The sequence below is a fragment of the Ambystoma mexicanum genome, chromosome 1p, assembly GCF_040938575.1.
Source record: "Ambystoma mexicanum isolate Mex_15411 chromosome 1p, UKY_AmexF1_1, whole genome shotgun sequence".
Taxonomy (NCBI): domain Eukaryota; kingdom Metazoa; phylum Chordata; class Amphibia; order Caudata; family Ambystomatidae; genus Ambystoma; species Ambystoma mexicanum.
Window position 1 is genome coordinate 418948101 of NC_090921.1, and position 27175 is coordinate 418975275.

Consider the following 27175-nt stretch of genomic DNA (forward strand, 5'->3'; position numbering starts at 1 on the left):
CAGTCTTGTGGAGAGGCACAACGGGATTCTTAAATCAAAGATTAGCAAGATTTGTGCGGGAAGCAAGTTGAGTTGGTGGATGCATTACCAATAGCACTATTATGCATGCGTACGTCTGTACAGGCTAAAACTGGGCTCTCCCCGTACGAGAACGTAATGGGGAGGCCGGCAAATGTATGGTGCGCACCACAGCCAAAACGACTTAGTGAGGTAGAACATCCTGTGCTTAGTACTTATTGTGGCCTTTTAATGCAGAAATTGCGTTTGATTCATCAGCAGGTGCAGGAGGCATTACCAGTGAGATACACCGGTCCGGGGCACGCGCTGGAGCCAGGCGACTGGGTGCTGCTAACATTTTTTCAAAGAAAGTCATTGTTAGCACCCAGTTGGCGCGGGCCCTATCAAGTACTCTTGGCGATGCAGATGGCAATACGGGTGGATGGAAGGAAGTCGTGGATCCATGCCACCCATGCCAAGAAGATTCCAACTGCACTGAAAGACTTGCCTGACACTGATGACCGGAAAGAGACAGCGGTCCCAGAAACAAAAGAAACTGTTGCCAGTAAGCAGCCACCAAATCTGCCAAAACGAGAAGTGAAACTCGAAACAAAGCCTGAGACGATTGCCAAAGAGGGGGAAGGGCAAAGAGTGCCCCAACGTTGCCCAACAGAATTGACATCACTGCTGACCGACACGAAATCTGCCTTGCAAATACCAGCAGAAACAAATTGTGTACCCCTTTGGCGCCCACCAGCACTTGCCAACACGCCAAAGAATGGATCTGCATCATTGGCGTGGCGCACACCAGCACCTGCAGTAGCGCCACAGGCTGACTTTGAGCCTGAATCTGGAAGTGCACCGGCACTGTTCACGGATCACATGATACCAGGAGTAAGGCGATACAACTTGCGGCCTCGAAAGACAAAGTGACGCAGTTCTTTTTTGATGTTTGTCAACCTGTGGTTCAGCTCATGGACGGAAAAGGAACTAGAGGTGTAGAGGAGAGAAGCGTGAGAATTGTGCAAGTCGGACAATTCAAGACTCGCGGCTCCTCGGTGCGATCATAAAAGTACATGTGTCAGGAACCAGAGTGGACAAGTTGGGCGCACATGGTACTGAGGCAATAAGATAACTGATCAAAGGTCCTCTGAGCAGTATGAGAAAGGACAAGTGATCTTGCCTAAAAACGAATAAACAAATCCAGGCTAATAAGGACAGGAAGAACTGAACTGTGACAATTCCGTTGAACTTATTGACACCAGGGCAAGCGCAACGAAGAGAGATATCCACGACTAACTGTAATAAGGAAGAAGGAGGACGATGAGAAACATGCCAGGACCGGTGCCAGCCTCCTCCTGCACCACCACTGCTGAGAATGAGTCAATTATAAAGACTGTGAACTTAAGAAAAACGAATTGTATGCTGGCACTGACAATAATAATGTGCTTTATGAGTGTGGTAGCACCAATATCGACAGCCCTAATATTATGGTATGTGGAAGCGATACACCCATTAGAAATGTTTTTACCAATAATTAATATATCCACTACTGAAAGCCTGGTTCAGGTGATTACCTATACCCTGCCCCCAATGGAAGAAAGACACAGGGAAGGTTTTGGGAATAATACCTTGCTATTGATCATGAACATGACACATGCAATTTTGAAGAAAACAAATTGCTGGGTATGTGCCCATTTACCACAGCATGCTGGGAAAGGAATAGGGTGGTATGTACAGCCATTACCATTAAGTTCTGCATGTAGTGCATCTTTAGGTGCAATGTTTTATGGGAAATGGAATGAGAGTAGTACGGGTCAATTAGACAGAACCAACATGAATGAGTTTGAGGAGCTAATAATGAAGCCTGTGGGTTGTTCTATTTTCCATAAAGCACAAGTAATAGCGCCAGAGCCCACGAGGAAAAGTACACAAAAGATAACGCGACAAAATAGACGAGATAGATTGTCCCCACCAGAAAAGATATCTGTAATGACGTTTGGTGTAAGAACAGAAGGGGACAAAGACGCAATCCCCCCATCTTACACGGTGAATTATCGCCCAAGAACTGCCCCTTTTTGTCTAAAAAAGAAAGGCTCTTTTTCAGTCGGAAGATATACTGGATGCATGAATACAGTGGTATTAAAATGGGAAATAGAACCAGTATATGTAGGTGATCCAGTTTATTTTATATGTGGAGAGAAAGCATATCCTTGGTTGCCCAGAAATTGAGGAGGTACATGTTACCTAGGTCTACTGTTCCCAGGAGTATTCCTCTTAGAAACAGCAGGCATGGCCAGACTATCCAGAACTAGAGTCAAAAGGACTGACAAGGGTGTTTTAATAGCAACTGATGTAGCAAAATCATTCATTCCATTCTTAGGACAGATAGTAAACTCCTATAATATAAGGCACCTGTCCAGAATCCTAAAAAATACCATAAACACAACAACAGATATATTATTTAACATGACGTTGGATGAAAGAGGAAACGGGTTAATGACGCTGCAAAATAGAATGGCTCTCGATGGTTGATCCTGGTTGATCGTGGAGGAATTTGCAAAATAGTGGGATCAGCGTGTTGCATTTATGTCGATGACTACTCCCCTACGATCTTTGAAGCAATAAAGAAAATGCATGTCCTAAGCTCTGAACTCCCTACTGGAGAAGGGAGCTGGGGAATAGGATCCTGGTTTTGGGGAATACTACGTTCTTGGGGATGGAAGTTGATCTCGATATTAGTAGTGGTGTTTGGAATATTCCTAACGTGCTCTTGTTGCATACATTGCCTACCAATAGTTTGCGCTGAGGTAACTGAAGGATGTACGGAAGGATGTATGCATATGATGACAAAGAAAAAACCTCAAGGTCGAGCTGACCAAGACACAAATGAGATGAGAACAGTAAAAGAGTTGATGGCAATAGATATTGATGAAGACGATGATGTTTACGATAGCATGCAAAATTCAGACATAAGTACTTCAGACTCATCATCACTAGAGGAGGTTTCAATATATAGATGAGACTTTTGGCATACGGCCAAAGGAGGGTTTGTCAGTCTAGAAAAATGGATACCTCTACTGTGTGACCGCAAACGTATTTTGGTGACCGTGGGCCAACCGTCTCATGCACGATATGACAGAATATAGGTTTTCGAGTCTGCCACTGAACGGCCATTTTGATGGAACAAGAATCGCCATTTTGTTTTCTAACCATTGCTCATTGCTTTCTGTTACTATTGCTTTGCAGTTTATTTTCCGCTTACACTGCTCGACTGTAAAACATTGTTGTCTGCACGTAAAAAGGACAGGGCCGCAGGGCCGTGAGGATAACAAGAGTTCGTTGAAACACAAACGTAGGCAGCGCCAGGAAGAATGCCCGGCTCCCTCCCGAATGTAGCCTTGAAGAAGAGCTGCGGGCATTTAATCATTTCGCAGCTGCCAGCCAGTCTCGTTATATGGTAGAATATGTTAGAATAATACAGCTAAAGGCTTGAATTATGCTTTTCTTATGGCCCCCTTTGCTGAGCCCGCTAGAGCGTGTTGGCTCCCAGGACACGAATAGCACCTAATAGATAGCAAGGTTTGGAATGCAACTCTTTCCCCCCCGTATGTAGCTCGCTTCCAAGAACAGAAGCGCTGTGTTCTATTCAACAACTGAAATATGCCTCCGCACTCACAAATTGCAAATTGTTACTAGAATAGATTTTTGAAGGTGTCATAGTTGTCGGAGATGTCCATCACACCAAGTTCAAAGAAACCCAATAAAAGGGGGGTGTTATACATGTCATAGCTGATTGTTTGATATGCATTTTGTATATATGTGCCTTATGTACGTAATTCACTCTCTTGCGTCCCTCGAGGTCTAGAGATAGACGTTGCGGGGCGTGAGACCGAGTTGGCCAACTGAGACTTTCGTTTTACAATAAACCCTAGCTTTGGGAATACAACCTTGTGTCCGGCGTATCTATCGTGTGTGGTGACTCGCCTTGTTTCCATAGACGTTAGGGACCCCTAGGGGCCACTTTCAATGTGACATATTCATATAGAGTGGATAACAAATGTGATCGAAGGAAACCAATGGACATATTGCATGCTGGAAAACGGTGCAATCCCAAGCATTCTAAAGGTAAGATGAGGAAATCCATTGACTCATTGTATTCTATGAGTTAAATCCTGTAGAGTAACCAATGCATGAGCAGGAAACCAAGTAGAATTGTATTTGGGATCTGAAGTACAACAATAAAAGGGTAACCAGATAAGAATCTGTGTTACGTGGCTGTAGTCGATGAAATAGAGTGCTAGCACAGAGCAGGAAAGACCGGAACAGTGCAATTTGTGTAACTGAGTACACTCCCTCAAAGTAACCAGAAGCAAGAGAAAAAACACCAGAGAAAATGCTACGATCTAAAAAAAAGGAGCGCATTCTCAGAGTGCAACTTAAGTAAGAAGGGATGGCAGTATTCTGTTAGAATGAGTAGGTTCCCAAAGCGTGACTACCCAGAGACTAGGACAATGTGAAAGACCCCCGAGTGGAGGGACAGTGTTCCAAAGCTGGAAGGAAAGTTTCAGAGACAGTCAAATCTATCCTGGCACACTTACTTTTAATAAACCTGTTTCTCATTATGGGCAAGTATGCCACACTTATCACCTTTCAGTGCAATAAGGAATTGCTGCTTTACTCTCATTTTGAAAATACAAAAGGACCAAGTTAACGAGTAAAAAGATAAATATTTAAGGGGGTAGGGGGAGTACATTTTCTTAAATTCTTTTTGGAAAATGTCTCAAATATTGAATTGTTCTGATATCTTTTATTGCATTAATAGTCTGTTTTTATTATCACGTTTTGGGTTAGCACCATTTGAATTCTGTTGAAAATCAAACTTACATTGCCCATGAAGTTGAGCATTTTGGCTCGATCTCCCTAAGAGAACTTTATAGAACACTAGCCATATGACCTTTTTCATAATCATAGAAAGAATCAAGAACACATAATATCAATCCATAGCATGTTTTTAATTTCACATATTTTGTACTTAGTATTTTATTGAATTTATAAAGTGCTTTCGCCAAAGTGCTTTACATGACTAGAAGTGCAAAATAATGAAATGGCCAAAGCGGCAAAACCTACATTCCATGTGAAGAGGACACAAAATGTTTTAGAGTAGTAGAAAGTCATGAGAGGGGAGACCACTAACAGCAGAGTTATAGCTTGAACAAGGAAGGGCTAACTGATAGGCATGAAGACTAATCGGAAGTGCAGAATAATAAACAAGTTAGGAGAAAATGAAAGCAGATATTAGGTGCTTAGCCGCATGAAAAGAAGAAAAGTATAGCTTACAAATGTAGAGATTGAAATGGCACAAGCAAGCAGTGTTAGCAATGTAACGAGAGAGATTATGCATTTAAAAACACAATCACAACATTGCATGCAGTGGGTAATGACAGCACGCAAGGTGGAAAGAACCGGGACGGGGAAGGCAGTAGAATAATGAGGCTCGAACTTGGGGAAAGAGTACTGCAGTTTTAAGTGTTAGGAAGAAAATTAGAAATCATCCAAGACTTAATGGCAGGAAGACAGTTTGTGAAAATAGAATTACGAGTTTTGGAAAAGAGAAAGATCTGGGAGTTATCAGCATAGAAGTGGCAAGATGCATTGAAGGAAGAAATAATTGATGGTAGAGGGATTGTACAGAGAGAGGGCAAAGGCGAAAGTGTTTGTGCTTGGTAGATTGTCACAGCTACAAGCATGGACCCGTTTTTTATTTGGGTAAAATAGGTCGGTGTGCTGCGCCTGAACACAACAGAACAAGTCTGGCCATGGATCAACCTTTCATCCCTTTCAAATACATGAAATGAGTTCTACAGAGTTGTGAAGGAACACTTATTAATTAGATCCCTGGAAATACAAATAATTTGTGGTGTACACTGAATAAATGTTAATGATTAAATTAGCCTGCAATGTATATTTTGTATATTTTTTTGCATAAATTAAACATTTTACTATGTTTTCTTGTTATGTATTCGTGGAACGGAGTTTTCCAAGCATTATTTCTGCACACTTACCTCATGACTAATTTTATTTTACGATTTTCACAGACACATGTTGATTGTTCATCACATTTATCTCTTATTCACAGTTTGTCGGGCTGGCTGCAAATCCCAAGGATGTACTCCAGATGGTCAGTGCTGCCACAGCCAGTGTCTAGGGAACTGCTACGAACCCAATGACCCCACAAAATGCGTGGCCTGTCGCAATTTCCAATATAACGGCTTGTGCATGGAGACATGCCCCCCAAACACATACAAGTTTGAGGGCTGGCAATGTGTGACTTTCAACTTCTGCCAGGAACTTCACAACAAGTGCAAGAACCTTCGGAAACCTGACTGTCATCAGTATGTCATCCACAAGAATGAGTGCCTTCCTGAGTGCCCATCTGGATACATCATGAATTCTACCAAGTAAGCACATGTTGCCTGAAAGCATGCCTGATTGAAGTGGGAATGGTTGGATTTATGTGGGTTGGTGTCCAGGGCTTGGCAAGAACATTTTCTTAGGCTACTTGCAGAGGGCATTATATGTCGATGAAAAACCTCTGAGGGACAGTGTGGTTCCTGAAGCAGCCTTCCATATTGGGCTTGTGAAGCCTCTACTAACGAAACCAAACCTTTTTCGAGAACAATCAACTGCTCTCCAGTTTGGTCAGTGGTTAGACCTACACATGGGGCAGAATTGGCACTCATTAAACTCTGAGATGAGGTCCTGATCTGCACTGATGCTGGAAACCTGTGTTTGCTGCTATTACTGGATATTCAGAACTACCAATAGTACCATCCTCTTGGCTTACTGGTCTAAGTTAGAGAGACTGAACAAAGAGGCCCTAGTCTGGTTTAGATCCTTTCTTACAAATCTGAATACATCTATAGTTCTTGTCATTTATATTTCCAGTTCTGATATGCTCTAGCGTGGATTTCCCCATTGAAACCTGCACTCTGATAATATTATCTATCTGACCCATCTGATATAAAAGTTATAAGAAACGGTGCTGGACTCTGAATCATATGTGGACACCCCCAAGCTTTTATATAACATTTGAGGGGAACCACAATCAATATGATGTACTTAAAATGTAATAGAAATAATCCAATTAACCTGGGGTTTGACTGGACATTTATATTCTTAAAAGCAGTGTTCGGAACTGCCATCAGTTTTGTACTCTTCTGCTTCACTATACTGACAATAATTGAATATATCATGAGAGGAATTGAAGCTAGTAGTGTCTGCATTGGTCATTCTCGATTAGGCTTGTTCAGTACTTTGAAATCTCTCCAAATGCTGAAATGTAAACCCTTCAAAGTGTACATATCGAAGCTATGGCCGATTTGTGGGCTAAAATGGAATGTTATGGTAGAGGGCATGTTATGAGGGATCTACGTGATCCGACTGCGGCTGATTTGCCCGTGGCCTGAAAGTTCGCATGAGAAAGGTGCAAACCAGCAAATGTTTGCACCTTTCTCATGAGAACACACGTACATACCCACACCCCCACCCACACCCACAACACACCCTCCACCCCCACCCATGACACACCCCCCAACATAAACAAACCCCACTTACCCTTTTCTTCATGCTGAGTCCCCGCAGAGCCTGTTCGCTTTCACTTTCATGATCAGGAACCGGCGCCACAGGGTCCCTTTCTTTCTTTTCATTTTCTTTTACGGCAGCTGCAGGGGTTTCCTTCACAACACCCCGCTCACTATACTGTAAAGTATAGTGAGCGGGGTGTTGTGGGCGACACCCCCCGCATCCCCTGTTTTTTTTCCCACGGGTGTGCTGCGGGGTTGTTCCGCGCAACACCCCGCTCACTATACCTCACAGTATAGTGAGCGGGGTGTTGCGGGGGACAACCCCGCAGACATGCCCCCCCATCTCCCCCGAGTTTTTATTTTTAAATTACCTGCAATGCTACCATCAAAGGTTCAAACTTTTGGTGTTCGAACCTTTCGGTGGTAGCATTTTTAGACCTTTTTGTACGTATGACCGTTTAGATACGGTCAAAACGTACAATACCGTTATGAGACATGAGATGATCTCCAAGGACTAATATGGAATTTGGAAAGATTCACGTGTGTAGGCACATGGAGGAAAACAGAATACATTTATTTCCTAAAGAGTATTTCCACGGATCGAAGAATAAACAGGGTCACTGCTGATTATGATGATACTAAATGCATCTCGAGCTGGCTGCTCCCTATAACCACAGCCCAGTACTTGAAACCTACGTTGGTTGTCTTAAAAACGATATCCAACCTATTTGACAAACTGATAACTTATCTCCCAAGGAGGGAAATGAGAACATGCCAAGCAAGGAAGGAAATATGAACCCAGGACCATCAAGAAAACTACATACACAAGGCCTTAATGCAACCAGCCTATTTGTGTACCTTGTCAGGGTCACGTCTCACTAACAACTGTGGGTCACAACCCCTTGGAATCTTAAATGCATACGGCCACAGGATGCCAACAGGAAGATGAAACTAGGTTATGTAGATGGCCAAGCAGTGTAAACCCACACACTTTAGGGGGATGCCAACCAGTACAATCTCTATAAGCATGTTCCCAAAACCAGCATGTAACTTCACTCCAACTTCATAGAGGGTGGAGACGAGAAATCATGGGTCTGTCAGCCTTGTTTGCCCATGAGACTTTAAGATCATCTTGTACAGTGCGCCATTTTAACAGTAGTGTAAAACCTTTGCAATAATAAATATAATTTAGTAAGCTTACAGAATTGTGGTCAGTTATGGGTCATTATTTCTGGTTTTTCTAAACATGCCTGTTGTTTAAATGCAACTCCAAAAGTAATTGGTTTCATCAAGTACTGTTGTCATTGAACTTGCATGGTCCTAGCTTCAGATGTATTGTCCATCTTGTGTCTGCCTTCCATGCATGCACTTCTGCCCTTTCCCTTTCCTGGACCGATTGAATTCGAATGGATTGTTTCCTCCAATGTATTCCTCATCTATGACATGTAATGTACACAGCTATGCTGCTTCAGAATTTTTTTCGGCAGAGGGGCCCTTGCGTCGGGTCGATGTCTTTCGAAGGCTTCCGTCGAGGGTGACATCATCGGATGTTATGAGTCGTATGCACGGTGCCCCTAGCCTCAGTTCCGTTTTTTCCGCAAACGTGTTTGCTTCGAGAACTCTGCGCTCCTCGTGCTTCCTATTGCATTCAGTATTATGGCTTCTTTTTCTACCACGACTCCGCGATCTGGCTTCAAGAAGTGTCAGGACTGCGGGTACAAGATGTCCATCACAGACCTGCATAGTATTTGCTTGTGGTGCCTGGACGAGGACCACGCTACGGACGACTGCTCGAAGTGCCAGTCGTTGACTGCCAAGTCCTTGCGGGAGCATAAAGGGAAATTGAAGGTAGGCCGTGTTTCCAAACCCCGTAAATCTAAGTCTACTGGTCTGTCGACCGACGAATCGGGAGGGGACTCTCCTCATCCGAAGAAGTCCAAAAGATCTAGTTATCGGAGTGGTTCGCGCCACTCTTCCTCTTCATTGAGGTGGTCCAGGAAGCGGCGTCACCATTCGCCTTCCTCGTCGGATGACACCTACCCGAAAAAGGTGGCCTGCCCCACTAAATCCTCAACCCCTGAGGAATTGTAGTCTTTTCGGGAGCAAATGTTGCAGATTTTCCAATCTCAGGGCACCGTTCCGTCTGCGCCTTCGTTTGAAGCCTGCAAGGAACAGTCTGCACCGGATAGTCATGCGCCCTTGGGCCCGAGTAGCCGGCGCGTTAAGCATCGGGAGCCATCGAGGTCCTGTTCGGGGAAGGCATTTGGGGATCACCAGACACGTTCCAGGTTGCAGTCTTCATCTCCAGCGAAACCATCGAAGCCTGTGAAGTCATCGAAGGTGTCGATGCCATTGGCGCTGTGTCCGTCGGGTCTTTACCCCCGGTCAGGGCCTCGAAGCCGTTGGAGCCTCTGTCGACGCCAACACCATCGGAGTTGTTGACACCATCTATGCCTTCAGGGCAGATTTTACAGTGGAAGCCCCTGTGGCTATAGATCCTCTAAGGAAGGCTTCTTCTAAGTCTGTTAAGCCTGTTCTTGATAAGTGGTGTACTCCTCTCCCCAGAAAGGAGGTTTTTCAGTCCCTCAAATATCTAGGAGGATGAATAAAGGTCCGATGAGGAGGATGGTCCTTTTGGTCTTCCATATGGGACTCCTAATGTTCCGGACTCTCTCATTTCCGAGGAAAGTCGGATTGAGGATCTGCGTCAGTCCTTGCATGATGCCAGTGGACTTGTCACTTCTCCTGAGATGGAGTTTGGTAGGTCAGAGCCTGGAGATCATGGCGACTCTTCTTATCGGAGATTGATGTTGAATGTTGTAGAGTGCCTGGGTTGGTCCAGGCCTCTGGTACAATTTGATCTGGAGGATTTTACCGACATCTTGGATCAGGGTCCGTCCACTGACCCGGTGTTGCCATTTCATGTGGCATTGCAAAAGAGGGTAGCTGCTACTTGGAAGGCCCCAGGGACTATTTCCGCGGTTAACAAGTCATTCTCAAAGAAATACTGCTCATCCAGTAGTGACCCCGGCTACCTGTCCACTCACCCCGTTCCCAAGAGTTTGGTGGTTCAGGCGGCTATGGCCATCTCGATGCAGGCAGTGTAGCCTACCATCCCTCCTGATAGGGACGATAAACACATGGAAAGATGGGCGTGCAAGGTATTTTCTGATGGGAGTATGGCACTGAAATTGGCCAACTCCACCTGTGCGTTAGCAACATTTTCGCACACCCTGTGGAATTGCATTTCGCTGGCAGCTGAGGGATGGCTTTCTAGCTATTGTGCAGGATGGCAAAGAGGCCATGTGTGAATCCCTTCAGTCTGGGTTGCACACTTCGGATAGTGTCGCAAGGTCCATAGCTACGAGCTCGTGATGCACAGATTTGCGTGGTTGCGGAAGTCCGGTTTTGCACCCGATGTGCAGGCCCGTCTTCTTAACATGCCCTTTGACGGGTCTCAGCTTTTTGGCAACAAGGCTGACGAGAGCCTTGAAGTTGCAGACCTCCAAAGCAGCTGCCAAATCGTTGGGCGCAGCTGTTTGACAACCTCAGACTTTTCTGTCCTAGGGGACAGCAATGGGAGGGGTGGTTCCTTTCGCTATTACTCCTAATTTGGAAAGGCGAGAGGGATGGCCAGTCAAAGGGGCCAACGTAAATTCCCTCATGGTGGACGAAGTAGGGGTGCCAAAGCCACTCGGGCAGCTGCCTCTTTACCATCAGGCACTGCCGTAGCTGTTTCTAAATCCCTCTGAGGCCTTGAGTCATTGTTCACTGGTGGGGGGCAGACTGTCGCAGCATCTGAAAGAGTGACAAACCATTAATTCAGATGTGTGGGTTCTGGATACAACAGCCCACGGTTACTGCCTCCCTTTTCTCTGTCGTCCTCGCGACAATCCACTGGGGGAAACACTTTTTGAAGGTTCCGGATCAGCTTCTTGTGCAGGAGAGTTTAGACCTGCTGGAGAAAGGCGTTATAGAACCAGTGCCTGTGGCGGAGGGGAACAAGGGTTGGTATTCCCCTTATTTTTTATTTAACAAGGAGGACGAGGCACGACATTTGAACAAGATCCTCAGGAAGGACAAGTTCAAGATGTTCACTCCTTCTCAGATCCTTCAGGCCCTCCAACTTCAGGATTGGTTGGTGTCATTGGACCTGCAGGATGCTTATTTTCATGTGCAAATCCATCTCAAGCTCACCTCTGCCCCGAGGATCGTCACCAAGCTCATGGTGGTGGTGGCGGCGGCAGCGCATCTCAGGAGAGCAGGGATTCACATCTATGTCTACCTGGACGATTGGCTGATCAGGGCGCGTTCTCCTAAACAAGCCTTGGATCATCTTGCCGTCACCTGCCACTGTCTTCACAAGCTGGGCTTCTCCCTCAACTTCAAAAAGTTGCATATGACACCTTCCCAACAGCTCCAGTACATAGGAGCGGTTTTGGACTTGTCCTTGGCGATGTGCTCGCCACCCAAGGTGCGGGCTCATCACATTCTTCAGATGGTCACCAAATTTCAACAAGCCCAGAGTCTTCCGCCTTTTGAATATTTTTAAGGTTGCTCGGCCTCATGGCATTGTGCATTTTTCTGGTGCCAGAGGTCTGATTGAGAATGAGATCCCTTCACTGGACTCTACGGGCTCAATGGTCCCAGTTTTCGGGCAGGATGTCGGATCTCCTTCATGTTCCGATCTCTGTCTCGCAGGAGCTTCTGTGGTGAGCCGACGAGACAAATCTCATGAAAGGCGAGCCTTTTTGGCAGCCATGGCCGGAGGTCACGGTAGTGATGGACGCTTCCCTTAAAGGGTGGGGAACTCATGCCAAGGATCTGTCAATCAGAGGTCAGTGGTCTCCATTGGAGTCCAGACTTCAAATCGATCTTTTGGAGCTGAGCGCCATCAGACTGGCCCTGAAGGCTTTCCTGCCATCTGTACGGGGGGAAAATGTCCTGATAATGACGGACAACATGGTGGCAATGCGTTACCTCAACAAGAGAGGTGGGGTAGGGTCACTACCTCTTTGCACAGTGGTTATGTAGCTCCGGTTCTGGGCAATTCACGAGGGAATCTCCACCTTGGCGGAAAGGAGAACATTGCTGCGGACTCTCTGAGCAGGCAGAGCACGGTCTTCCACTAGTGGGAACTAGCTCAGGAAGTCCTTCAAGAGATCTTCGCCCTTTGGGGTATCCCGCAGGTGTACCTGTTCGCGACCGGTGCCAACCGGAAGTGCGAAAGGTACTGCTCGAGGGAATTTCCTCCGAGAAGAGCTATAGGTGATGCGTTAATCGTGGAGTGGCTCTTCCCGCTACTGTGCGCGTTTCCTCCGATCCCCGTCATTCCTCAAGTTCTCATGAGGTTGCGATGGTTCGGGACCTGCATGATCCTCATTGCTCTGGATTGGGCCAGGAGAATGTGGTACCCGGACCTTCTAGACATGTCCATCTGTCCTCCAATGCGTCTGCCCCAAAGAGTATTTGCTCTCGCAAGAGGCAGCTCGGGTTCTCCATCCAGAGGTGAAGACTCTCCACCTTCATGCATGGTTTTTGAGAGGTTAAGATAGAAGGATTGGGACCTCCCGGATCACATGTGTGGAGGTGTTGCTTTCGGCTAGGCGGCCAGCAACAAAGTCCATGTGCTGTTGCCATAAGTTTTGCGACTGGCGCAAAAAGAGGAAAGAATGTTGTTTCTTTTCAGTGTTCGATTCCGGAAGTTCTCTCCTTATTGCTTTCTTTGGCCCACAGGGGTCTTCAGGTGGGCACCATTAAAGGTCATCTGGCAGCTCTCGCCATCTTTACGCGCTCTTCCGAAGAATGGTCTTATTTTAAAATTCCACTGATCACTCCGTTATTGAAAGGGCTCTCAAATGTGTTCCTGCTGTAGCCGGTTTAGGTGCCGGTCTGGGACCTTAATTTGGTTCTGAAATTTCTGATGGGTGCTCCGTTTTAACCTTTGCACTCTTGTCTGTTAAGATTGGTGACATTTAAGACTGTTTTCTTGGTAGCATTTACGTCTGCTCGAAGAGTGAACAAGTTGCAGGCACTTTCTTCTAAGCCACCCTTTACTTTGTTCCACAAGGACAGGGTTGTATTGAGAGTATGTCCGTCCTTTCTACCTAAGGTAGTGTCCGAATTTCATTTGAGTCAGAATTTCATTTGAGTCAGAAGGTGGTACTCCCCTCTTTCTATCCTCCTCCGCATCCTAAGGAAGAGGAACGGCTCCATAGGTCGGATCCTAGAAGAGCCTTGAGCTTTTATCTCTCTAGAATGGCCAAAATCAGAGTGGATGACCACCTTTGTGTGGTATACTGGAAACCTTTAGGACAGACTGTTTCTAAGCAGACCTGGTCTAGGTGGATTATCCTCACTATTTCGGAATGCTACCAGTTGACTGGTAAGGGCCCTCCTGAGGGTTTGCGGGCTCATTCCACCAGGGGCATTGCTACTTCGACAGCCCTACAGAGGGTTGTGCCAGTGAAAAATATCTGACGCTGCAATGTGGTCTTCCATACACACGTTTGTAAAGCATTACTCCCTACATACTTCCCATGCTCATGATGTTGCACTTGGTATGGCAGTGCTTTACTCTGCCATTTGATTGGGTATATCTAAATTCTTTTCCCTCCTCCAATCATGATTACTTGTGAGTCTGTCATAGATGAGGAATACGTTGGAGGACACAATCCATTTGAAGAACAAGTTACTTACCAAACTGGTAACATTCTTTCGCCTGGATGATCCTCCAACGGATTCCTCATCGCCCTCCCAGCCTACCCCTCTTAAGAATTTCCCATGCCATTACAGCTTCCGTCCTGCAAGGCGAAGTGCAGTCGATGATGTGTTCTGGGCATGTGTGCTACACGTGAGGGGGGGGTGAGGAACATGAACTGAGGCTACGGGCACCGTGCATGCTACTTATAACATCCGATGACATCACCCTTGACGAAGGCCTTCGAGGGACCTCAACCCTACGCCATCGCTGCAAGGGCGCCCTCTGCCGAAAAGATTTCCGAAGCAGCACAGCTGTGGACATTACACGTCATAGATGAGGAATACGTTGGAGGAACATCCAGTCGAAAGAACGTTACCAGTTTGGTGAGTAACTTGTTCATCGAAACTTTTGCATTAAATTACAGATGGGAGAGAGATGGGTTTGATGTGGGTTACACAACTTGTTCCGGTTAGGCTTCTTAACCACCCATTGATTGCCCAAGGCCATGCTAATACCTATGACCATTCCCACCCACTACCTGCCCAAGGAATACCATCCTGGAATCTTCTCTGAGCTAGCTCTATCACTCAGTAATATCAAACGTTGTGCTGTATAGGACATACAAGTATAGTTTCTAAGTGGTCTATTGATAGCTAATGGCTTAACTCCAGCTGTAAATGGGCTCCTTGCATAATAGACGTCTTAACCACGTGTGTGTTAAGCCACTTAATTCAGAAACAATGTGTGTCCTCTCATCTGTTCCTTGTATTGAAGTTCTGTTAAAAACACGCATTGGCAAAGACAGCTGTTTCGGCTTTTGTATGGATATAGACGTGTGCCTGTCACGGGCATAATATGCCAAGCTGCTCCTACCTTTTTCTGTCAATTTACATTTGATGTCCAGATATTACCATTCTGGCACCATGCCTACACAAAAGCCGAAACAGTTGCTTTGGCAATGTTTATTTGTATGGAACAGAATGTTCATTTCTATTTGACTGCTATTTCTTTGACTGTGGCTGCCATGGGATGATGGGACTTCGAAAGTGAATGCAGTGTATAATCTCAGCAAATTATTTTCAGTTTGTCTAATAAAAGTTATCAAAATATTGATTTTTGAGGGGTTACGTTTAAAATCCCTTGATCAAAACTTGTCAAACTGGGGGTCAAAGTTTGTGTGCCTGGAGTGACCGAACAAAAATTTGTAAAGCTTTTACACAGGTGGTTGCTACATTGCAGCTAGTTTCTCAAGGTGATCAGTGCTGCGAGATTGCTCTTTAGAAATGTTTGTCATACATTCCTTTGAATTTGCATTTGTTTGGCGTACTTTGGTGTAAAGGGGCTTCAACTGATTTGAGAGCAACATTGAGCTCAGAACAGCACAAGAGGCCCGCATTCCATCTACCTGGGGCTGCCAGTAGAGGTCAGGGGACCTCCAAGTAGCATCAAGGAACGATCTATGGACTGCTTCTGTGACTTCTGACCCCTAAACTGCTATATTTGAAATGTCCTTCCACCTCCAAAAGGGGCTTTAATTGGGCTGAGAGCAACACTTAGCTCATAACTGCACCAGAGGCATTCATTCCATCTGCCTGATGCAGCATGCAGAGATCAAGAGGTCAGAGGGCTTACAGCAATCATCCAGGATCGATCTACATACTGCTCGTGTGACTGCTGAGCCACAAACTTCCATCTTTGAAAGGTCCTTCCACCTCCAAAAGGGGCTTCAACTGGGCTGAGAACAACCGAGTGCTCATAGCACCACCAGAGGCATTCATTCCATGAGACTGTGGACCTACAAGAAGCATCCAGGATCGATCTACAGACTGCACGCGTGACGTCTAACCCCTTAAAACCGCCATCTTTGATAGTTCTTTCCAACTCCACAGGGGGATACATCTGGGCTGAGAACAACACAGAGCTCATAGCAGCAGCAGAGGCACTCATTGTATCTACCTGAGGCTGCCTGGCTCCCCCACCGGCTCCTGAGCGTGGCATCCTTCATCTAGCCAGCTCCCCTCAGCCACCTGCACCACCATCAAGCGACGAACGGGCCGCCAGACCAGGTCTCCAACTTCCGGCCTACCCTGCTCTGTACCCATAGGCTGGTGATCCTGCCGCTCCTTCACGGCATTAGATGCTCCTCACCACTTCCAGTACTTGACTACTTGTTTTGGGACGACTCGGACCCGGGTGACCCAGCAAGGGCAAACCGCTAAGTGCCACCCAGCCTTTCCCCCACCTTCTTTGCCTCTTTGCCTTTGAGCTATTGCTTTGCTGTGTCCTGCTACTTGCTTGTGAGCATCAATTACATCCTTGCTCAGCCCTGCCCCCTTACCATGCACTAATCTTACTATCCTTTCCTTTCTCTTTTCCTTCTCTCTCCTCTGCTCAGAACCATTTTAACTCTCGCCCTATCCCTATCATCGTTTTTCCTCGACACACACCCTCTTCTTGCTCACCTACTCTCTCTATTCACCTACTCTCTAGTCACCAAACCTCCAACCCTAGTTGGGCCTCGCCCCACACTTCCTCTTCTCACATCTATCCCCAGCACCCCTCTAGTTTGCAGACTCAACATAAGTATGCTTTTACATCTTACTCTTTATACATTGCTCTTTGGAATGCGCAATCTGTCTCCAACGAGACTTACTTTACCTCTGACTTCCTTCTTTCCCACTCTCCCTCTCCTGGCCTCATTACTCTTACAAAAACCTGTATTTCTCCCTCACTGCAACCCTTGCTGCCCTTCACAATCCTGCCTACACATTTACCCACTCTCAACGCACAACTTGTAGGTGGGCTGGTGTAGGACTGTTAGTATCTTCCAAACCACCTATCTCCTGTTAGTTCTACCACTTTTGACTACACTATCTCCACAATCGCTGATACGAATGGCATTCATATTATCTCTCTCTATCGGCAACCAGGTGTCACTGTTGAATTTATTTACCACCTCTCTCAACTGATTGACCCCCTTCTTCCCCATCATCACCTTATTGTCATTAGTGAATTTAACCTTCACTCTCTCTCCACTCCTCCATCCACTGACTTTATTTTACTTCTCCATAACCACTCGCTTCTGTCCACCCATTCAAATGGTAACTCCCTTGACCTTATTCTCATCTCCTCTGAACTCTCTGCCTCGAATACATCCACTGCTCCTTCTGCCTCTGATCCTTCTATCGTCTTTGCCTCAATCTACACTCCTACTTCCATCCAACTCTCCATCTACCACTTCCATTACCAAGCGCAAGTTTCCATTCTCAAATTCCCCATCTACCTCTCTGACCTACATCACTCTCCTCCAATGCAAAATTCACCATTCCACCCATTAAGACTTCTCTAACGGTTTATAGTGACTATTTCGAATTGCAAAATTTCGAATGTCTTTTTTTCGTTATTTTTAGTTTGAAATGGGGGGGGATTCCCCCCAAACCCCCCTTTTTTCACCCTTTTTATTTTTACTCGCGAAACAACAAAAAACATGTAAATTAAAAAAGAATACATTCTAAAAAAAAATGTTTAGGTTAAATGTAATCGATATTTTTGTCATTCAAAATTATTTTTTCGACATATTAACTGGATACCTTCTCTAACTTCAACAGTGCTCTTAACGCCCCCTTCTCCTCTCCCTTCCATCCTATATTCACTCCTAAACCCTTCCATCCACGGCCTTTGATTACACCAACCATCCACACCCTGAAAACAGTGAGGTAAAACCCATTGCACTTGGCAAAGATCTAGTTCTAGTCACCCCTCAGATCTCCAACTCTACCCGACTGCTCTTCAAAACTATTCCTCTGTGCTCCACTCTGCCAAACTTGACTTCTGTCCCCTTCTCGTTTCGTCTCAATCCTCTCAATCTAGGTGCCACCAAAAATCTCAACTCCATTCTCTCACCACTTAAACCCTCCTCCATCTCCTCTTTCTGCTATAGGTCGAGCTCTCCACTTAGCTAAAAACATTTCCAACTTTCAAAATATCCTCGCAAAGTACCTCGTGTCACCCCCACCTGCTCACCTTTCTCCACCACCTCTACCCTCCTAACCTGCAACAATGCCTTTCTTTGCCCCCACTTACCCTGATGAGATTCTTGACCTTCTCCTCAGGACTAACCCTTCATGTGCCCCCATTGACACTCTGTGCCCACACACAGTGAAACTCATAGCTCCCAGTGTTGCTCCATATTTTATTTCCCTCTTCAACTCCTCTCTTGACAGTGCCACTTTTCCATCATCTTACAAGTTGACTACTGTAATCCCTATCCTTAAGAAACACGTCCTAGATACTGTCCTGCTCACCAAGTTCCTTCACGCACACAACCTCCAAGATCCTCTTCAATATGTCTTCCGACCTAAGTCAGCTCTCCTCAATGTCAGCAACTGCATCTCCTCCGTTCGTCATGCTAACCTTTCATCTATTCTTATTCTTCTCAACTTCTCTGCTGCCATCAGTACCTACAACCATTCTGATCTACTCTCAACACTCTCTCTCCTAGGATTTAGGGAAGGGCCGTCGCTTGGTTTGCTTCATATTTCACCACAGACACTTCCATGTGTTCTAGAATAGCCTTACCTCCCCACTCACCCTTTATTGTTGGTGTACCTGAAGTGTTAGTCCCGGGTCCACTTCTCTTCATTCTCTATACCTCTGCTCTTGGCACCTTGATCTCCTCTTATGGGTTCTCCAATCAACTCTTTTCTGATGAGGCTCAGAGCTACGGTAAAATATTTCTAATTGTCCACCATCAGATACTGGATGGCATCTCACTCGCTCATGCTCAACTCCTTCAATCTGACTACTGTGCAACTCTAGTTTATGGCCTTCTCAACTATGGCTGAGGAAGATGAGGCACTAGAAATTTGTCGGTCACCGCGCTAGATCTGTGTATTTGTGAGTGTGACTCAGCTGCCTATCACTGGGCTCTTGTGAGATGGTGCCTTTCCATCTTGTTTCTTGGTTTAGACATTGTGGGTATTGAACCTGTGTCACAATGGCGCTAGGTTGGTTGGTAGTTTCCCTTTTATTACAGGGCCCCATGATGTAGAAAAAGATTTAGGAGCTTGAAGTTTGATGTTGTAGGAAACCGTGATAAGTAAAAATGCTGAATGTTGTAGTATATATTGGTGATTTTTTAATTGCACAATTTAGCTGACACGTGTTTCGACCCAACAAGGGTCTTTTTCAAGGCTGTGGTAGACATACAGAAAATGCAATGTGAAACATGTAGTTGACCCTGTGTGGTTTAATATGGTTTATGACCAGATAGTGTGAACAGTTGAGTAAATACATGACATTGTGTATAGTGTAGTGCAACGAAAGATAAGTGACACATCACACAATGCTTTATAACATGGTGTCAATTGTCCATAGTTAGTTACAAGGTTTAAATTGAAAGAAAACATGTAGGATTGTTTACAGTCCGAGCATTGTGGTGTTATATGGTTCCTGGACCAGGCGAGCAGTGTAGTGGCATTTTATAGGTCATATATCCACGTTTATCAGAAGAGTGACATTGAGCATTTGGGATATATCATGTTGTTTGGGTATCGTTCGTTAAATGCCATGTTTGATATGTGGGTTTAAATACATTAATAGTTGGTGGTGAATAATATCAATCAGCAGTTTGTATGATTGGGATTACATTTCATTACGTAGTGTTTAGTTTACCACAAGAATAATTAATTATCATGCACATGCAATTGACTGTAGGTGAAAAGGACCAAAGAATCAAAGGGACCATTATATTTATGATTAAGAAGCAGAAAACACCAAGGAAAGAAAAAGGTCAGGGAAGGGAAGGAAAAACTGGTTAGAAGCTGGCAAGGCTTTGATAAAAGTATGTCCTTAACGTAGGCTTTAAAGAATAATGCTCCTAATTCGAGCCTCCAAATGGGATACGTGGGGGGGGTAGACATAAATTTGATATGAATTGTATGAAGTTCCTAGGGTTTGATAAATGGGTTCTATGTTCTTTCATTGTGAGGCATTTTTACGACTAGCTTTTAAATGTGGACAAAATTACGAAAAAGTTCATAAACTTCTATTTTGTACTATTCCCGAATCCCCCCTCCTAAATATTTCTATAAAACGTATTTTTAATTGTGTACACGTTTAAAATGCAGGAGTAGAAATGCCTGGCAATGAAAGAACGTTCTACCGATAAATGCTGTTGGCACTTGTTAGATTCCGCAATAGTATACAGGCAAGAGCAAGAACAGTGTTGGATTAAAAGAAAGTGGGTTGTTTGTGACTCAGTGAGATTGTGCGGTCATGAATAAATACTTATTTGGCCTTAGCGGCTGTGTAAGTGTGCATGTTCTAACTGGAGGAAGATAATCATTCAGTGAATGTGGATTGGGTATGACCCAGTGGGACGCATGTGTTACTCAGTGACAGTGCGGTCATTCATATACATATTTAGTGCATTAGCGTCTGTAAGAGGGTGCACATTTTAAATTACTGAAGGCAAATTGTTCCGTAGCAGAAACCTTTGATTTGGGCGGTGGGTGAAGGAGCCTGACCAGTGGTTCAAATGCCGCTGGCCTGTTGTGCATAGTCGGTCATTTAGTGCGTGGTAGGCCGAGTAGTTACCAAAAAGTAGGGGTAAAAATGCAAACTTATTTGAAAAAGATTTGAAAAAGAAAAACAAGTGTGTTGCTGAAAGTAATGGGGGAGGGGGTGACTAGTGAGTTTAAACAGGCCACATTAGTGTTATGTCCTAGTTCCTAGAAGTCCCAGCGGGCCCAGTTCAGCGGTCTCCGCAAAGTGATTGTGCCTGCTGCTACATTGATTGATGGAATTAAAAGTCGCATAGGAGTCACTGGATTGGCTTATGTAAAGGTGAATCTCATTGGCTCAAAACATACCAACCATAATGACAGTTGTGATAGTGATTGGTTATTTAGTAACTCATGTGATCGAGAACTTGCAATTGGAGCCTATTGAGGGCTGGTGGGATAATGGAAAAATAAAACTGGTAATTAAACACATATGCAAGTGAACGTAATTGAAACGAGAAGATTTTGCATCTCCATATTGAAAGTGCTTATGGGTCCTTATCTGATCACGTGAGCTTGTGGTTCAGTGGAATGCTACGCCATGTGAATCCCCTGCTTAGAGTAAGCCATGTAAATAGGCGGATGAGTTAAAAACTAGGATCCCACACAAGACAAATGGCGGCGTAAAGCTATGTAGGGTGTTAGATGATATTAAATCAATAAATGAACCCAATCACTATGATGGACCTGGTGGCCAGATTGAAATCCAGAGTGTGCAGAGCAGTGTGAGCTTCGTTGTTGGCATATGAGCTTGTGCTTAGCTGGGATGAGTGAACAATGGGAGGGAATTTGTGAAGTGAAAGTAACATAAACTCCCAAGAGTTCTAAAGGACCAGGTGGCCAGATTGGTGGTGGCTGCGGTCCAGAGCGTTTACAGCAGTGCGTGTAGGCATCTGGACTGTTGCCTAGCTGGGGTGATGGACCAACCAGCCAGTTCAAACGCCCACGTAGGGTTAAAATCGGTGAAATTACATATGACAATGTCATGTGGTGATTAACTAATCTCATGATTATCATGAGGGCAAAGGGTCACTAATGGCATCCTATGAGAAGTGATTGGATATTGTTAGGTTCAATGTGTGACATTCTAATGGTTGAGGGAACGATGTCCTTAGCAAAGGCCAAGGATATCTAATAAATTAAATGCCCAAGGAGGTTATTGTTTATAAGAATACATTTAGTTAATGCTCAGTGTTTAATCCATGTATTACACATCTGTATTTACAAAGGTTTTGCTTCTCTTTGCTGGAATCTCGGTTCTGTCACCTCCCCTTGCATCATATTTCACAGTTTCCAGGCCTGCAAATTGAATGTCTTTTTTTTTTTTATTCTCCAGCTGGTGTTTTTCTTGCCAGTGTTCCGCCAGTGGGCATCTTCCATCCTGTTAAGGTTTAGATGTTCCCGTATTCTAATCCATATTGATCTGATGGTACTGCCAATGTATGTCGAATTAGATAAACATATGATCACATATACAACATATTTTGATTTGCAATTCATGAATTGGTCTATTGTGTGCTTTTGGTTGTCATTAAAAGGGACTTCTTTGCTGTTTCTGGTACAGGGAGGCATGGAGCAAGTACCGCATTTGTGGAATTCAACTGTTGTTTTGGTCAGCCAATGTAATGGCTTGACTGATAAAGGTATGGTAGGTATTATTTGTAAAGCGCCTATACACAAAGCAAGTGTTTCAAAGCGCTCAAGGAGGGAGGGAACAAGGGGAAAAAACAGTAATTCAAAGCCCTTGAATTTCTGAATGATAAGTCTGCACGGGCAGAGTGGGTGCATGGAACAATTGCATATGATACAATTAACAGTGTAGATTACAGCAAATGGGTCTGACAACGATTCTGCAGTTTTAGTGCATTGAGGCGCCACCATGCAAGGAGGGGAGGCCAGGGAAAACAGATGGACGATCTTCAAGGCATGGTGCATTCAGAGCGTGCAAGTGCGCAGACAGGTGCAGGGGACGGGATGGGGCAAGTGCAGAGGATGGGGTTACGGGAGGAGACCAAGTGCGCCCAGTCGGTCAGAAGCTAGGGTAAGTGCTGTGAGATGCCACTCTCATGGGTAATTGACCAAGTGCAGTAAGAATGAGGCAAGTGCAAGGCGGTGCGAGAGGACTGGCAAGGGTGCCAGGCACGTGTGAGACTGAGGTACACCAGTTGGGCAGTCAGCAGGTTGCGCGGAAAAAAGGAGGGAGAGAGGGATAGAGCAGAGAGAAAGGCTAGTAAGGTAGAGGGAGAGAGAAGGAAGAGAAGAGGAATGTCTTAAGGAATTTCCAAAACTTAAGTAGACAAGGCTCGAGACAGAGTGCAGCAGGGAGACTATTCCAGAGGGAGGCCCCTGCAGAGGATTAAGTTCTCACTCCAAATCTCTGCTTGGAGAACCGGCTCACTCGCAGAAGGTTGGAGGTAGATAAGCAGAGGGCTCGGGAAGGACAGTATTTAGGTAGGCAATGTTGCAGATGGGTGGGGTCCCAGACCACAGAAAGCCTTGTGGACAATGCAGAGGGTCTTGAACTTATCCTTGCAGACACGGGGAGCCAGTGGAGGGATGTCCACGCCGGAGATACGGTCCGTTGGCTTGATGCCAAAGATAAGTCTTGCGGTTCTGTTCTGGATGAGTTGCAGAGGGCACAGATCAGAGGCAGAGAGATTGAGAAAGAGGCTGTTGCAGTAGTCAAGCCTTGAGAGAACCAGGGCTCTGTAGACAGTGAGCCGCTGGGGAAGGTGAGAAAAGGAAGAGCATGTCTGAGGAGGTGTAGCTGGTAGTTGGACTTTTTAGAGCTGTCTGAAATGTGAGTGGAGAAGGAGAGAGGAGTCGAAGATTACCCCAAGGTTTTTTGCCTCGCAGGTGTGTGAGGGTGCAGGGCCAACGGAGGCCGGCCAGAGTGAAAGTGGGAAAGCGGGTGCAGGAGTCCCAATGCGAGCAAAATGTCAGCTTCTAACCAGTCTTTCCTTTCCTTCCCTGACCTTTTTCTTTCCTTGGTGTTTTCTGTTTCTTGATCATAAATGTAATGAATGGCACCCTTGACACTCTGGTCCTTTTCACCTAAAGTCAATAGAATGCGCATGATAATTAATTTGATTACTCTTGTGCTAAACGAACCATGAAATGTAATCCCCATCATACAAACTGCTGATTGATATTATTCACCGCTAACTACTATTTTATTTAAACCCACATTTTATCAAACATGGTATTTAACAAACTATACCCCAATGACATAACATATCCCAAATGCTCAATGTCAATCTTCCTACAAATGTGATCTATACTATGCCACTACACTGCTCGCCTGGTCCATGAACCATATAACCCCACGATGCACGGACTGTAAACGATCTTACATGTTTGTATGAAACCTTGTAACTAATTATGGACAATTGACACCATGTTACATCACAATGCTTTGTCACTTATCTTACGTGGCACTATACTATACACAATGTCATGTATTTACTCATCTGTTAACACTATTTGGTCTTAAACCATATTAAACCACATGGGGTCAACTACATGTTTAACGTTGCATTCACTGTATGTCTGCCACAGCCTTGAAAAAGACTCTTGTTGGGTCAAAACACGTGTCGGCTAAATTGTGCAATTAAAAATCAATACAATATTGGGAGTTTTTACTCATCACAGTTTCCTACATCACAAACGTCGAGCTTTTGAATCTTTTTCTACATCATAGAACCCTGTAATCAAAGGGAAACTACCAACCAACCTAGCGCCATTGTGACACCTGTTCAATTCCCACACTGTCTAAACCTTCTCAACTATGCTTTTCACCTCTTGACGAAGTCCTCAACTTTGCTGTCCATACACTCTTCAACCTTCCTTGCTACACCTCCATCCTCCCCAGCCTGTTGTTATGGTGTAAGTTAAAACAAGTTCATAAAAATGTATTGCCAGATCCTAGTTAAGCAATGAGCTGCACTATGAGCTCATTAAGTTCTAAGAATGTTATTCTAAGAATGTTGATGGGTTACAGTTCAGACTGCAGGGAGAGAGCCATGTTGGCACTCTGCTCTCATAGGCCGCTGTCGCTGTAATGAAATAAATTACTGTTTCTTCATCACTGCTGCCTGGAGCCCTTATTTCCTCATTGGCGACGAGGATGGCTCTCAGCAGTGTCTCCCTACTCCTTTGAAGTCTCGTCATAGCGCGGCCTGCATTATTCCACACTCCCGTGCAACAGAGGACGCTGCAGGAAGGTCAGGAGGAGCGGAACAGGAGGTCAGCAGGCGCGTCCCCTGGGGGTGTAATCTTGCCTTCCCCATTACTGTATTGACTCTGTCTCAAAGCAACAGTGTTTACTTTCAAGGATCCCCGGCTCGAGCACTAGTCACTGAGCAAGGAAGTGGGCGTGGCCTCCCTAGCATTGACATTATCGTTGCTGAGCAACCTGCCCATGCAGTTCTGGCAAGTTTCAGGAGCCAGCCATTATGACATGTATCCATTCTGTGGATGAGCAGCCATCCCGTTCCAATTCAGACTGATGTAAAGAGGATTGTGACATCATACACAAGGGATTGTACTCATACAAGACTGATCCCTTTGTCTGCATAGCACAGCACTGTCACTGCCCAGTCTGTGCATCCACTGGGCATACTTGAACTGATCCAGAGTCTATTGGTTGCATCTAGCAAGTCCACTCTTTACCACTTTTTTTTACCGCTTAAGACATGGCAGCTTCAATGCCTCTGCCAATGTCATTTTTGAATGAACCTAGACGCCCCCAAGTTAGGTGGGATAGTTGGAAAGACATGTTTGAAAACTACCTGGTGGCAATGGGAGGAGAGAGATTCAGCTCAACTCTCAAAAAGGCATTATTACTTCACAATCTTGGTGTGGAAGGCAGTGCAGTGTTTGATGGGTTAGGCAGTGCACAAGCTGGTGAAGCGGAGGACACGGATGAATATACCCTTGCAATTAAACAACTCAAGGATCATTTTGAGCTTTTGAGCCTAAAAAAAGTTACATTCGAGAGGCACAAGTTCTCTCAGCGTACGCAGGAGTCCTCAGAATCCGTGGATTCGTACATAGCCTCATTAAGAACATTAAGCCACTCCTGTGAATTCGAACATCTATCTGACTCGTTAATTAGAGATCAGTTAGTGAGGTGCACAAATATTAGGATACAGTTGTTGTTGGCAAAAGACATGAAGTTGGTTGAAGCAGTGGACCTAGCCAGAAGCATAGAACAAACCTCACAATATGTCAAAGAACTGAAGTCTGACAGACAGAGGACCCAAGCTGTGTGCGCAGTTGATCACAGGAAGACTTAATGTCAATACAAGCAGGAACGGAACATGGGGTGCAAAGTGTACCAGATGTGGCAGTGTCAAGCATGGTCCGAATCACCCTTCGTGCCCAGCAAGGAATGCTGAATGTTTCAAGTGTAGGATCAGAGGACATTTCGCTAATGTATGCAAGAGGTCATCAATAAATCTCTTAGAAACCAGAGACAACCAAGAAGAAGGTGCTCACTCAGCTTACAACATAAAGGAGGTATACTCCTCGCAAGACAACCCCAGACATGTCTTCGAGATTTTGACCATTTGAGGAGGAGACAGCAAAGGTCCAACAGATGTTTTTGTAATTGATGGTCAAGCAATACTCATGAAAGTTGACACATGTTCCCCATGGACCATCATTTCTAAAGAAACATTTAAAGATGTTCTAAAAAAAGGATGAATCAATGCTGGATCCACCAAGAATTCGGCCCTGCGGCTATGCGGAATCCCCAATTGAGATGCTGGGACAGTTTACTGCAAGTGTGCAATACAGAGGTGGAGAATGCATAGCTGACATTTTGGTTGCAAGAAAGGGAGCCTCCCTTTTAGGTTGGGAGGAACAAACGAAGTTGAGTCAGGGTGCAAGCTAGTGCCACTGAGCCTGTCACCATTGCCGAGATTGATGATATGTGGTCAAGAGAGTTCCCAGAGGTCTTCACCGAAGGTCTGGGCAGACTCCAGAACTTCCAACATCATATTAGACTAAAGAAAGAATCTCAGCCAATTGTTCATAAAGTGAGACATGTGCCGTTAAACATGAGAGCGCAGCTATGCAGTGAACTCGAAAACTTAGTAGATAAGGGTGTCATTGAACCTGTTGAGGCCACAGAGTGGTTGTCCCCCATTGTCTTAGTGGCCAAAAATAATGGTAAATTAAGACTCTGTGTAGATTTGCGCAGTCTTAATCACAATATTCTGGAGAGACATCCCCTACCCAACATTTCCGAGACACTCTCCACTCTTGGCGAACCCAAATTGTTCTCTGTCATTGATCTCTTTGCTGCCTATCACCAAGTTCCC

General features: G+C 45.1%; 1 protein-coding gene across 1 annotated transcript in view; it reads left to right on the forward strand.

Moving 5' to 3' along the window:
* Positions 1 to 27175, forward strand: part of INSR (insulin receptor) — a 1116918-nt gene that overhangs the window by 477142 nt on the left and 612601 nt on the right. Inside the window, exon 3 of the mRNA XM_069649227.1 lies at positions 6137 to 6458. Within this exon, the coding sequence (XP_069505328.1) occupies positions 6137 to 6458 (322 nt within the window). The remainder of the gene's footprint in view (positions 1 to 6136; positions 6459 to 27175) is intronic.